The sequence below is a fragment of the Megalops cyprinoides genome, chromosome 22 (assembly GCF_013368585.1).
Source record: "Megalops cyprinoides isolate fMegCyp1 chromosome 22, fMegCyp1.pri, whole genome shotgun sequence".
Classification (NCBI taxonomy): Eukaryota; Metazoa; Chordata; class Actinopteri; order Elopiformes; family Megalopidae; genus Megalops; species Megalops cyprinoides.
In genome coordinates, this window is record NC_050604.1 from 2,275,227 (window position 1) to 2,290,375 (window position 15,149).

Consider the following 15,149-nt stretch of genomic DNA (forward strand, 5'->3'; position numbering starts at 1 on the left):
CTTTTCGTGAACTCGTCAATATGCAAGTGAAAATGCAAGTGGCGGCTAACTGGAAAATACCACGAAGAAATCTAAATCTGGACGTTTCTAAACAATGATTTCAAGCGACAGTGTAACATACAACAAATGTAATCATTAATGGTCGCACACTGGGTACTACACTGAAAAATAGCATGCAGTATCCAGTATATACTTGTGTAGTACGCAGTACACAGTATGCAGTAGGCGGTTTTGAATACAGCCACTGCGACTTCTGCAGCGTAACCAGCATTTGTACATTTTAATTTCATACCTGAAATTAACTGAAAAACTGAACTTGGATGTAAAGGATTTAACAAGTGTAGAACAAAGAAACGTTTCCTTTGATTACCACAGCTTAGATTCACTGAGAACCTCATTCACAGGCTTTATTAGGAATGGACCACTTCATGTCTCTGCAACCACTGATACGAAATATACTGCCATCACCTCAGGGTTCAGATCATCATGCTGAAATCATTAAAATAACATTCTTGTCATTTTGTGTTTATTACATTTTAATACAAATGTGCACATAAAATGTTTCATGCCAATTTTAGATGCAAGAATTACCCAAACAAAACAAAAAACACTTTCACACTGCATAGCAGCCAGAAAAATGTAATGTACAGCTTGTGCCTATGAACATAGCTGTCAGTTGAATGCGCCTGCATCCACATAGGGGTAAGCCAGGAAATCTCCAATCTTGTTTCCCTGGCTGTCGTAGTGCAGCATTCGGAAGCACACATCACAGAACAGGCAGGGGTCCATAGGGGCTAATTGGTCATTGGTGGTTATCCACCTGAAGCACAGAAAGTAGGAGAGAGTTACTTATCAGCATATGTCTTCATATCAGTACAAAACCATGCTGTGCAATCACAGCAATTCGCACCTGCTGATGTACAGGTGGCACACAGCACACTTCCGGGTGATGACCCTGTGCTTGTGGGTGAGGAGTGGGAACAGCGTCTGGTCCAGGCAGTCATCCCGATGGGCCAATCTGATTACGAGGGAAACCGCATTGCATTATGACAGGACCAATGATGTGGAGAAGAGAAACCGTATTCAATTATGGGAGTACCAATCTGATAAGGAAGAGGGAAACCGCACTGCATTATGGGATCACAGGTAGGGGGCACTTTAAATTACAGTTACAGAATTTGAAAAGCATCTTAGCATCTTAGAACTTCATCTGATTATACAGCAAACCAGGAGGCAAGTCTGTTTAATGGTAGGGGAAATAAGTAGTTCCACTAGGGCTGTCGCAGTGAAGGAATTTCCCCTGCGGTGATTTAGGGTGGCTCAGCACCACGATATGCGGTATTACCGCCTTTTTTTTTTTTTTGCAAATTACTTAATTTTTCCTGATTTTAGTGCTATATAAATAAGCTTTATTGTTAGGCTATTATTAGGTATAATGTTGCTTTTTGACATTTTTGTCCCTTTAACAAATGACAAAGATGACAGTTTTAAAACAAATTAAATATCGTAAAACCTCCAAAAAACACCAAGGCGTTTATTTGCTTTAATTACTTAACTTTACCAGCATTTATTGGAGACACGGTGATAATGAGAGACCTGCGTTTATTTCACCTAAAGCCCTCAGGCTTCTGCAAGTTATTGGTAGCTGAACTGACCAGGAAAATTCACCATGTTCCCTTCCCCCCCCCCCCCCCCCCCCCCCCAAGTAGCCTACTTAACAAACATTATACAACGCTCTTTGGTAGCAATTCAAACAGGAATCACTAATAAAGTAAGTTAAACATTGTTATTGCAACCTATGATGGGAGAGCACAGTCTAAGAATAGCAGTATCACTGTGAATTTAGGCTACCATGATCTGAAAGACAGCTTGTTTTGTTTGTTTATGTTTAATCTAATTCATGAACAGATAAACATGCAAAAGGCAAACTGAATTCACTAAAACAACGTCATTTAACCTAATGTAAAAATTATTTGTATTGTTTCATTTTTTAGCCACAAAAAATAAATAGGACTACTGATTTTACAAGGCCTGAGTTTATTGGAGACTCTGCTATTATTGGAAGTTTTACGGTACCTTGTTTATTGTTAAATGCAGAACACAGAAGGGCAATGAGGTGCAATAAGAGCGCAAGGTAGGCTCACACGCCTTTTCTCCTTTATGAAAAAAAAAGGATTAAGCCTAGCCTATAGCCTAGGCTGGATATAAACTGTCAAACAAAAATAAATAAAGCAAATTATTTAGGCTAAATCTTAAGTGCAAATCTATGGAAGGGACATGAGCAAAAAAAAATTATCGAAGTTTCTAGTGTGCATGAGAAACTATTTAATTTTTTTTTTTTGCTCATCCGAAATAGTTTCTTGTGCGCATGTGAGGTTGCTTGCTATCCCCTGCTGTTGGCTTGTCAATACCGCGGTATTGCAATATTGCGGTTATCGCGACAGCCCTAAGTTCCACCCCCACCACCTTCCATACTGTATTACTTACTGGAGTCAGTCAAATTTTTACTGTATAGACTTAACTGTAGGATACACAGACAAACAGGAACTTGCTTTCAGATGTCAATAGGCACATAGCTGTAGGTATTCATTCGAGTTCTCTGTGTAATTAACATGCAAAGAGGTCTGATGGAGAACTCAAACTGTTTGTGTTCATGAAAGACATAAGACTAAACCTGTACACCGAGTCAGCTGAAGCCCACCTAATGTCAGTAAAGATGACCACATGTTCACAGTCTCCTTGATGAGAGTACAGGTAAGGGTACCCGATCCTTATATTCAGCTTGTTGAACGTGGTGTCTTCCATCTTTGCGGTCTGGAAAGTTGGGAAGTCATGGGTTTTTGCCCATTCCAAAACGGTCCTGACAAAGTGGCACATAATCACAAAAATGAACACATCCAAACCTATCGTAGATTAATGGGCCAATTCATCAGTCACAGTGGTTTCATAAGAACATGGGTCAAACAATTCCCTGCTTACACGTTAACAGCTTCATCAGACACAGTTCATTCACAAGATTCTTGCCACAAGCACATGCCCCCTTAAAAACTGATCCGTACACACTAATCTGTTTTCCTCATCTGAGCCCAAACCTTGTGATGCATGCTTTGACATTTCACGTCTGATGCAGGGGAGCCAGGACAGACCAGCATGGCAGGAAATGTCTAGCGATCGATTCAATCCAAACCTCACAAGACTTAGCCGCTGACAAGCAACATTACACTGAGGGAAGTGTCTCGAAGCAGGGTGTGACTAAACAGATGTTCCACTTTTAGTCCTCCTTATCTATTGCTAGGCACCACTGCTACAGGCCTGCATGGGAATGGAAGAGTGGTATTACGAGAATCCTAAGCCTTGTGATACATCCTACATTACATTACTGTCATTCAGCTGATGCTCTTATCCAGAGCGATTTACATAAGGTACAACTCTTACATGTTATACATTTATACAGCTGGATATTTACTGAGGCAAATCTGGGTTAAGTACCTTCACCAAAGAGTAGAACACCAGCACCCCAGTAGGCAAATGAACCAACAACCTTTCAGTTACAAGCCCTACTACTTCCTACTATACCACACTGCTGCCCTCTACACACAGTTAATATGTTGTGCACTAATCATACAATGGTTTTACCTCTCCGATCGCAAGGCACACCCTTATGGGCTCATGATGGAGGTTTCCCTGTGTGAGGGTTAGGAGTGTCATAAGAGAGGGCTGTCTGTGTACCTGTACAACCATCACAAGCAGGACTTACAGGCTGAGATCTGTGCACTCCGGGTAGCGCAGGTCATTGTAAAAGACTCCTTCGAAGTAAAAGAATGCCGACTTGTAGTGATCCTGCAACACAAAGCCGGAGATACAGGGGTGAGAGAGAATACAGCGGGGCTGGTTGTGCTCCGACGCCATCTACCCATGATGCACTGCAAGGCCTCCATAGGGAAGGATAACTTAAGTGTGTCAGCTGCTGAAGTCAGGAAAAGATATATTACAACACAAATTGACAAACTTGATCCCACTCCCACTTGAAAATCTAAACTGCTTTTGCACAATTATACTATGAGAAAACAACTAGGTGTATAGTTGTAAATGGATACACTTATGTTCTATTGTGCTGGAGGCTGCTTTGGATGAGAGCCTCTGCTAAATGCATGTAATGTCAGTGTGTGTGTGTGTGTCTTTACCTTGCTGATGAACTCCGGGGCCATATCTGGTGTGTTGCTGAACTCCCCGCTCACCTGCAGGTCACTCACACAGCACACAGCATCCCGCAGCTGCGTCAGCTTCTGGGACCCCAGCACCTGGAAGGTCTGGTGAGGCCGGACGTTCTTAAACTGCAGATGAAAGCACAACAAAGCCTTGGCACTCCAATACTCACTTTATTCTCCAGGGTTGTGCTTGTGTTTATGAGTGAGGCCCATTCCTTGGCAAACAAAATAACACCCGTAGTAGAACAGGCATGCAAGGCTCTGGCAGCTGGGGAAAACAGCATGGCTCACCCTCTCAAATATAACTGGGTACAGGACGTTGACACTCAGAATGAGCTCCCCTTCCGGCACCAGGTCCTCAGGATCTTCAGGCCTCCTGCCCATTGCCAGGATTTCCTACAGTTTCAGAGAGACTTACTGATACACTATACACTGACGCACTACACATCCATCTACTGCTTATATGCAAAGATCATGCTAGGAAATGCAATGCTGGAATGCAACACAGTCCAGCAGCAGCAGTGGTATCCAACAAGGAACTGATCTGCTTGGTTATTTTTAAATTGATCATTGCAAACTTGCAGATGACCAGCACTGAGAAAGGTGCCATTTGCAAATGCTGATGCTTCCATAGCATGGAAAAATAACATACATAAAATAAACAATCATTTGAGTATAAAAGCCTCTGGGATCCAGCAGCAGTTACCCTTTAACCCATAAACTGCTGTAACTTGGCATCAGGAGTCAAAAATGTTCCATTTTTATACAAAAGTGTTATGTATATTGTGACCTAGTGACATTGGGATATGGTGACAAGTATATTGCTTATAGCTTCAGAACCTCACCAGAGTGCCATGAGCAGAGTTTGAGAGTGTAACAGATCTGGCTCTATCCTTCATCTTATGATTCAACCCCTTTCAGCTCCTGCAGAAGCTGATTGGGAGAAACTCACATTCACCAGCTCACACTATCGTGATACACTAAGGAAACTCACCTTCGCCAGCACACACTACCATGATACACTAAGGCAGCGTTTCCCAACCCTGCTCCTGAAGGCACACCGTCCTGCATATCTTCTATCTATCCCTGCTCTACCTACCTGACTGAACTCATCAGTGGCACTTTTGATTAGCTGAGCACACCTGATTTAGTCAAGCAGGAAGGATACATAGAAGATATGCAGGACAGTGTGCCTCCAGGAGCAGGGTTGGGAAACACGGCACTAAGGAAACTCACCTTCGCCAGTGTGCACTACAGTGATACGCCAAGGAAACTCACCAGTTCATTGGCATAAACGTCCTGTCGGCACGTCATGTCTCTAAGAAGGGTTTCTTTATAGTCCTGCCTCTTCTTCCTCAGCCTTTTTAAAATCAGGAAAAGAAATGGTTTTTCCTGAACTGTACACATGCATATAAACACAAACATGTGTGTGAGTATCTTGCAACCCTGAGCAAGGTTGTTCACCTTGACTCCTCAAATAATCACCAGCATGAACACAGACTAAGTAGTAAAATAACAATGACTGCAATTTGCCTTGATGAGGCTCCCTGCAAAGCAAATATACAAGGAATGTAATTTAACAACTTTATCTGTAGATCTGGTAAACTGACCTTGAGTTTATAAATCTAGTATCACTTTAGGGGAAGAGCTGGAACATGCCTCCAAAACCATTTTTACATTAACTAACCCCTAACCATTTACCTTACACATGCCACCTCCTCCCAAAAAACAATCTTAAGTGACTGGCTCCATATAAATTGTATTTGTATCATGTCAAGGAGTATGCACTCTCAACTACAGCTGCCCCAGTTGATGACGTCTTTCCTACTGACTTCCATGCCAGCATCACCTTAGCCACTGTGCCTCATGACACATCAGCATGTTGAGCAGTCTTCATCACTGACACTCCTGCCAAAACTGCCCCAGCAATCACCCGCCTCTCAAAGTCACCAAAATCTCTTCCTCTAACCATAGTAACCAAAATACTGTGCAACTGGGCCTGCCTAGCATTTTTGTACATAATCTTAAACAGGATGGGATGTTAACTGCTTCATTAATGCAGGAACACAACCTATGTGAAAGCCTCGGCTTTTAAAATACTTTGAATCCCTCATTTACTCAATTGTTTCCTTTATTTTGGCAGTTACCTGTATATAACTAAATGCACACCAAGGGATAACATGAAGATATTTCTCAAAGTTTCACTCTGTAACACTTAGTGAGCAGTACACTAAGTTAAGTATGTTTACCGTAAGGTTTGCAGACTGGGGTTCTCCGGTACAACGTCCTTATCAAGATTCTCATCTTCTGGATGACTGTTTAAAGTATGCGGGCTGTGTAAAAACATTAGCAAAGCAAGATGATTTCAATCAGGCTAACCACATACCCCACAGTTTATATTCAGCATTCCCTTAATATTTCCTGTTTCATACACTTCACACTCTCAGCATCTGAGTAGACTGCCTGGTGTTCTGGACAGGTTTTTTATTCCTAAATCGTTTAACATTTTGGTCAAAAAATGGTAACTATGTTATATGTCACGAGCAGTGGTTTGTGGATATTGTGTCACCCTAGTTTTGCGCACAATGGTTCTATTGAATTTTAAGTCGAAATATTTACAAAGTGGCATATAAATGTAAATAGTTCACTTATAACAAGGTTCTCTCAGATGCATTCATCTCCGTCAATTTACAGCTAACAACTGTATTCAAGGGGTACCGAAGATAAAAAAAAAACAAAAAAACATCAGACTCGCTGACAATAAAGCTGACGTTACCGCGTTACTTGTAGATCTTTAGCTACAACTTAGCACAGACAGCATAAAGCAGCGAAAGACGACCAAGCCTCTCAGGGGAGAGCTAAGAGCTCGCCACATGATGCAGCCAGCTAGCTAACTACATAATAAGTGGTAACAAGCTGGATAATGAGCAGACTGATACCGCTGGATAACTGTTGATAACGGATAACAATCATGACCATTTAGGTAATGTAAATGAAAATCAGAAGCATCACAAGCAGCCACTTGCTACTTTCCTAGGTGATATGAAACGGCACTAGTTTGCGCTAAGTAGCTAGGTCTCTGTGACAAAAGACAGAGTAGACACGCAACCGAGTGAGGAACAGCTAGCTACCGCTACACGTCTGCATTCTGAACTGAACTACGCTATAATATAGCCAGCTAGCTGCGAACCTGCAGATAGCTTTGAGCTCATCAACTGTTTCTGAGGGGACTCCCATCTCTTCTGCAAATTCGGCATCCTCCCTTTCCTCTGGTGTATCTTGAAAAGAATAATCACTAGGTTTCAGGGTCTCTTTCCACAGACTTAGAAAAGCGCCAACATGAAACGGTTTTGTATTTATATCCGTATATTCGTAAACTGGCACGTTATTATTAGAATTAATTTGGGTTGCCGCCATGCTTTTTAGAGGACGCGTAAAAGTGACGTCACGGCAGTGAATGACGGAAGGGTGTCGCATTTTAAATTGCCGTCCTGTTGGAGCAGTCTTCTATAATATTCCAGGGGGAGTGGGGTTTTCTTGTATCGTTTTAATATCATTGCGAATTGAGTGCCTGCTGTTTTTATAATATAAGGCTAACGTTAGATTGCTACTTAGTTAGCTACATAAAGTAAGGGGAGAGACCAAACTGAAAACGTTTTACTGGTTACATCATTACATCATTAACGTAGTGCCTAAAATCACCCCTAGGCGTGCAAATATGTTTGATACTCATAGCTTAATAGTTGCAAAAAGTCAATTTGTTCTCCCATTTTTTTTTTATCTTACATTGTGCAATAGAATATTAGACATGCCAGTTATGTCCCCAACCTTCTAATCTGTATTTTTAATAGTCTTATTCCTCTTCTTTTGTCGTCATCTTTTTCTTGTTTTTTTTCATTATTATTATTATTATTATTATTATTATTATTATTAACTTGCATTAAGTTTAAAACTGAAGCTTGTTAGAGTTCTATCCTGTCAGTAGCCTGCAATAAATTAACTGATGGAAGAAATGGAATGTATCATGACTGTCACAGCTGTCAGCACTTTGGCCTGAGCCACTCGGTTTCTCCCTGGCTGTCTGTGTGGGTGTGTCTTTTGTTTTTGTTTACAGGTCCATGTGTTTCCTTGTCCTGCCTGCCTCCCCACCTCCTGTTACTCTGCCACACCTGTCACCTGAAGCCTATTTCTGCACACCTGTGTCTCATCCCCTCATCATCTGCCTGCCGACAAATACCCTGCTGTTTTCTTTGTTCTTTACTAGATTTTCTCTGTGCCTTATCTGTTCCCACCTTTGTTAGGAAGCCTGGTTTGTACCAGTTTATTGTTGACTCTGCCTGTGTTGGATTACCCTTTTGCCTACTACCCTGAAATTTTGTTTGCCTGACAGCTTGTTGCTTGTATTGAACCTGATTCCTGCCTGCCATTTGTCTGTCTTCTTGGTAATGTACTCTGCCAGTAATCAAGACTGATTTTTGCCTGCCATTTTGGATATTGTCTGTTCCCTACTGGATTTTTGGTTAGGCCTACTGATTTGGATTGTTCTGACTTAAATTTAAGCTTGTATGGGGTTGTGTGTTTGTGTTGTGTGTGTGTGTTTTTTTTTTTTTTTTTTTTTTTTTTTTTTTTGTTTTGGTCATTAAAGAATAGCAGTTTTTGTACTGTCTGCATCTGGGTCCTTTCCTCACAGACCTTGACAATGGCACCTTAAACTATTATCAGGACCAGGACTCAACCTGAAGAACCTTGGCAGGGCAAGGGCTTGCTTGGGAAATCCTGAACTACTGCAATGAAAAGGGTTGGATCTAGCTGCGTTGTGTTTTAGTTTTTGACGTGGTGCAGCAAGCGAGTTTCAAACCGAGGTTTTCATTACTCGCTGCCAATCCCTTACGGTCAGCGTCGTTGCTAGTTGAGCTAAAGGCAAATTGCCGCCAGCATATCGGCAGCAGCACTACTTAACCAGGTCTCGGGGAGTGACGTAGCCGCTGTAACCGCTCGGCTACCTGCTACCCTCAACCAAGGCTTTTACGCAGGACTCACACGAGCTATTCACTTCAGCTCTGCTACATGCACATGCAGTTTTTTCATAGATTGGTTGAAAAAAGTATGATTGATTGTATGACCAGCTACTCAATTTTGATGTTGGGAAAAATGAACATCTGCTGAAGAAGCCTCTATATTATCTACCATTTTCCTGATAGATGAAGAATCAAGACCTTAAACGTAGATGCTTAAAATGATGTTCCAGAAATGTGTTGAACCCATACTCTTTGCAAAATCCTTAATATTTGTTGTTTTTAAAGTGAACGTGCTTGTGTTTGCAATCAAGTTTGTGGCAAACTATTTTATAGTTAGCAGATGAATTTATGTATGTTGCATGGTTGGTTACTGGGATAACAACCTAATTATGTAATAGTTAGGGTAATCACATTTCAGAGAAAAAGCAGCAAGTGTGATAGTCCAGCAATTGGAACAAATGTATTCTGCTGATTATTTACAGAGTTGCCCTGTACGTTGTCTTGGAGTTTGCCTAGGTCGATGCTTGGAGTTGAGGTAGTGTGAAATCACCCAAATGCATATTCCTGATTGCCAAATCAGTATGTCCGCTCTGGGTGAGAGATGATATTGTCTACAGTGAACGTTTGCTATTTATCATACTGGCCTTATCCAGAGAGACGCATCACTACAAACACAATGGTTTGGCCATTAAAAATGGTTTGGTTCTAAAAATGGTTTGGCCAACCTGAGGGCGAGTTCTTCCCTTCAGGGTTTATGACGCCCGATAGTTGTGGGTGTATCCCTTAATGACGAAAACTACGGAGATAATTTAAAGTTATTTAAAAATGAATAAGAGCGTCCATGGGGCATTTAGTAGCTAAATTCGCGATAAAAGAACTCAATGTTTATTGTGACCTGAGCTCAGGGATACGCAACAAATAGGCTAACCCTGGCCCCAGTGATCCACAAACATACAGCCTAACTGCTTTTTAACTAGTCTTTCTATACATCCTAAATTCACGGAAACAGAATGTTGTGTGCTGGCAATGGAGCTGAATATATGGGCGCCGAGGTAAGTTATAAGAAAACAGCTGTTGTCATAAGGTTGTCATAAGGTAATTAGAAGGGACAATTGTCGAAACATATTAATATTTACCTCAGAAGCAGCTATCAGATCTGCAGTAACTGCGTTTGGCATTGTAGCATTGTATAAGCAGCATTGTAGGTAGCCACACACACGTAGCTTTTCTACGAGTCATTGTAGATTTTTTAGAACGAATCCATAATCTTTTTCACAAAACACTCATATTTAGTTTTTGTTGTATATAAATGGCATATCTGTACTCAAATGTATGATCGATACTTCATTTGTGTTCGTTATTGACTGTAGTAAAGTTAGTGAGACGTTGGACATACATAAGACGTTTAATTTTCAAACCTTAATATCTTTAACGAAACCGCCAACTTATATTCAACTTGCTAGTTCTTTCTGTATCAAGACTTTTGTCGAAGCATTCGGTGACAGAATTGTGTCTGGAGTTACTTCATTTTATTAATTTACTGTATTTGCGTATTTCCATGTAATTATTAACGCACAATTTAAAGAACAGTTGGCATATATTGTGCAAGTAACAAAATCTGACCCAAAACAAACATTGGATGCAGTGGATGCCGAAATATGGTGAAGCCATTGAATACATATTTCTGTCAGAGAAAATGAACCTAGAAACTCAACAGTTCAATTTGTAAAACTCAAGGAATGCATCTGAGACATGAAATGGACGTGATAACTTTAATTGTTGTGGCCGTCATAGCTAGCATTCCAGCTGGACTTTTACTTTACCTAAAATGCCAGAATGACCTCAATACTTGTGATGACGTGAACTGTGCACTTTGCTATGTTGTATGCCTGAAGTTATATTTAATTTTGTGGTTGTATGTGTGCTGAAGTGGATGAAGAAATTTTTCACTTATATTTTTCACCTATCTAACCTAATCTACTCTCATACAAGACACAAAATGGCAATTAGTAAAACGTTGCTTTGTTTGTTAAGGCCTACAGTTCTATACCCATTCAACGGTTTCCGTAAGGATACACTTTCATCGCTCACAATGACAAACGGTGTAAAAAATACGTCATAACCAGATTTTGCCTGTTATTAGTGTCATCGGCCAGTAGATCATTGTTTCTTTAGTATACAATAACGTATCACCAGAAAGGCAGCATGATACAGTTGATACAGAATGCGGCTGCACGCCTGGTTTACAACCAACCAAAGGGCTTATGTTACACCTCTTTTGTTGGTCTCACTCCACTGGCTCCCTGTGGCTGCCCGCATTATGCTCAAAGCCTTGACGCTTGCGTACAGGGTGACCAACAAAACTGCACCCAAGTACTTGAACTCAGTGCTGCAACCCTATGTTGCCTCCCGACCGCTACGCTCTGCCACCGAACGGCGCCTCGTTGTCTCATTGCATCGTGGCGTAAAGTCACTTTCCAGGACTTTCTCTCTGCCGTTGTCCCCGGATAGTGAAGGAACTTCCACACCTCACCAGTTCTGCTGAGTCCCTCTGTCTTCAAGAAACATCTGAAGACGCAGCTCTTCCGCTCTCACCGGAGCACCTGAAATTTGAACACCTGAACTCCTCAAGTCTTAAACTGTCTCCTACTAAACTATAAAATAAAATGATAAAAAGTAATCAAATGTTATAACGCACGCCTTAGCTTTATCTGCTAGTTTGTACCTTGCCTGGCAAACCATTGATACTTGGTCATGCAGTGCTTATAATATTGTTGACTCTATGGTTTTTTTTTTTAGCTTGTGTTGTAATTGTGCCTCGTTTGCCAGTCACTTTGGATAAAAGCGTCTGCCAAATATGAATGTAATTGTAATGATACTGACATTTACCATACAAATTATATATATATAAAATCATGGTTCGGGCCGCGATACCACGCACTACGGCTCAGAATCGCGCAAAACAGATTAATTCAGACTAATTAAAAATAGTTCATATGCTTTATTCTATGTTAAAATATTTATAGAAAGTGTTCCCTACTATGAAAATGTACTGTAGTATTGTAACTATCACATTCTATTTCACATAGAATTTATATTTAGTATCAATACTTGAATGGAAACCAAGTATTGAATGAACAAAGCATTAAATATAAATGCTTGAATGGTTTACAAAGCCTGAAATAAACAGCATGTAGGCCTATTGTTATTTTTTCGGTTATGCATCTGTGATTTGTACAGCTGCAACTGTCAACTTGACAAAATGCTAACACTTCCCCTGGATTTAATCTTCTTGAAATGTGCATGTAGTAGCGAGATCGAAGCCATCAGACGCGCATTTCTTTCCATTTTTTCTTTAAAAAGCTAGGCACATAACTTCCGAGACATTTCGCTCAAAATTGTCCCCTTTGTATGGCGTCAGATTTATGTCATATGTCACGAGCACATAAAACATGCTCGCGAGCCAATTATATTCTATTTCACACGCCACTCGCACGACATGGCCCAAGTCCTCACGCACAAATTCAACAACCAAGCGCACAAAGCAGCCACCACGCGCGAGAGTTCCTGCTTGGCAAGCGCTGGAGGGCATACACGCTCTCACAGGTTAACTCTGCTCTCGAAGCTGAGTTCTGCTCGCGCGAAGCGACCTGAATTTTGACAAGTTGGGGGCGGAAACCAAGGGGGGCACTGGACCTCTTATGATTGGTCACTTTTCACTTTCCGCTAGTAAACAAATACGATGTGTATTGAGAGATGCAGGCTTCTCTACAAAATCGACTGTAACTCGCTTAATTATTTTCATGAAATTTGGTTTGTTATAAATGTGAGAAATTGAACATGATACTGGTTACTTATTGGAAGTAAATTCAGTTCCTGGAGGCGGATCTAATCAGCTCTATGCTAAAACAACCTTCTGAATAGCCACAACTTCCTCTGGGATATGCAGGCTCCGATCTATGAATAGGCAACATCAAGTGTGAATTGTTTAGAATTTCAGCTTTTGTGAGTTCCTCCAAAAATGTAGATTTCTATATGTAACGGGTGGGATCTTGCGTAGTGTTCAATTAGATTAGTTACATGGGTCAGCGAGCGAGCGAGTTTCGAACAGTGGTTCTCACTGTTCGCTGCCAACCCCAGTTAACTAAATTTTGTAATTACCCGAGGTCAACAGATAGTGACAGTATGAACTGTCGTGTACAAAGCTGACTAACTGGCTTAAAATACACTAGCAAACTAGCCAGCTAACCAACAACAGGCTATTATTAACATTTTATTAAATGTGCACAAACATGAAATATACAGATAAACGGACTTTGGTTTCTTTTATTACAACAGACGTCCAATAACCTTTAAACCTTATCCAAGTGCTAACGCATACAGCTTCAATACTTTTGCAGTTAGCTAGAACGCCTCTTAGCCAGCTAGCTAGCTAGCCAACTACAAAAAGTATTGGAAGCATTAAAGTAAAAGTATTGAAACTGTATGCGTTAGCACTTGGATAAAGTTCATCATAGCCGCTAGCTAGCTAGCTAATTTTGGGTTGACGTACCAAACTAGCTAGCTAGCGGCTATGATGCTATCCCAATAAGTAACCAGGTGCCAACCCAATACGTAACCAGTATCATCTTTAATTTCTCATGTTTATAACAAACCAAATGTCATGAAAATCGGTTCAGAATTAAGCGAGTTACAGTCGAATTTATAGAGAAGTCTGCATCTCTCAGTACACATTGTATTTGTTTACTAGCGGATCTTGACCGCTCCAATATGGCGACCACGCAGACGCACATCAAATCGCAAACGCGGTATCTACGTTTCGATATCTCGCCCTGTCAACTTAGCAACTTTGTCGCTAGATTTAGCGACTTTTCAGACCGCTTTAGCGACTTTTCAGACCGCTTTAGCGAATTTTTGTCCATTACACTTTATACAATGTTAGCCTTTTGTGAAGCCAAATGTTAAGTTACATTGGTAGGTGAGTCAATGGCAATGTTAGAAAGTAGCATGCTTACTGTTACCAAGGTTACGGTAGCTGACTAGCTAGCTGTTTGTTAGCGAACATTACCCAAGCAAGCATAGCTACTAATTTCTCAAATCAGTGATACAAACGTCGAACGTAACATTGATGTGAGAAATTAGTAGCTATGCTTGCTGGGGTAATGTTAGCTGACCAACAGCTAGCCATCAATGTTACATTCTTAACACTGATGTGAGAAATTAGTAGCTCGCTAAACAGCTAAGAAATTTCAATTTATTGAAAAATAAAACTTTTTTCTTCTTGTTTTTAGGCAGACTAGACGCTACACTAGCTGTTTTGTAAAAAAAATGTCGGTAACAAAGTTTAAGTTGGACAGATCTGTAAAAAAATAAAATGCACAGATATTGTGGATGGCTTTGTTAGATCCTACCCAGATAACAAGTTGAAACGTGCTGGATCTGGGCCAAAAGTAGCCTTGCATCTGGCCCGCATCTGCAAAACAGAGTTGTGTCCTTATGCATCACGGGCCAATGCTGGGGCAGATCCGTCTTACAGATCCGGAACAGAAAAGGGACAGGACTGAACCAGCCTAGCCAATAATTTTATTAGATCCGGCACAGATGCGGCACGGATCCGCATGTAATGGTCAGATCTGGCCCGGATGTGGCACTGCGGCTTTAACTCCAACTCATCTGGCCCAGACCCACAAACCAGACCAATACTGGCATGGTCCCTTTTTACGGATCCATGCCAAAACAGTCCCTAAACTGGCCAAGTTTGAAAGAAAATACCATGACATCTGCCCCTGATCCGGCATAGACCTTAAAGATCATTAAATTCAAAGACAAAAAACAAACACATTACCAATAATCAAGGTTTATTTGACAAACCACTCTACATTCTACTTGAATTATACTCAAAACATCATGTAGTTGTATAAAA

At 40.9% G+C, this 15,149-nt stretch overlaps 1 protein-coding gene across 1 annotated transcript; it reads right to left on the reverse strand.

Annotated features, from left to right (window-relative positions):
* Positions 1–190: 190 nt before the first annotated feature.
* Positions 191–7,630, reverse strand: snapc3 (small nuclear RNA activating complex, polypeptide 3). The gene is made up of 9 exons (XM_036517035.1): positions 7,399–7,630; positions 6,458–6,541; positions 5,487–5,568; positions 4,500–4,604; positions 4,185–4,334; positions 3,758–3,840; positions 2,702–2,860; positions 911–1,018; positions 191–820 (listed from the first exon to the last, which is right to left on the reverse strand). Exons 1-9 carry the CDS (start codon positions 7,623–7,625, stop codon positions 673–675), a joined length of 1,146 nt encoding a protein of 381 aa, XP_036372928.1. The 5' UTR covers positions 7,626–7,630; the 3' UTR covers positions 191–672.
* Positions 7,631–15,149: the final 7,519 nt, after the last annotated feature.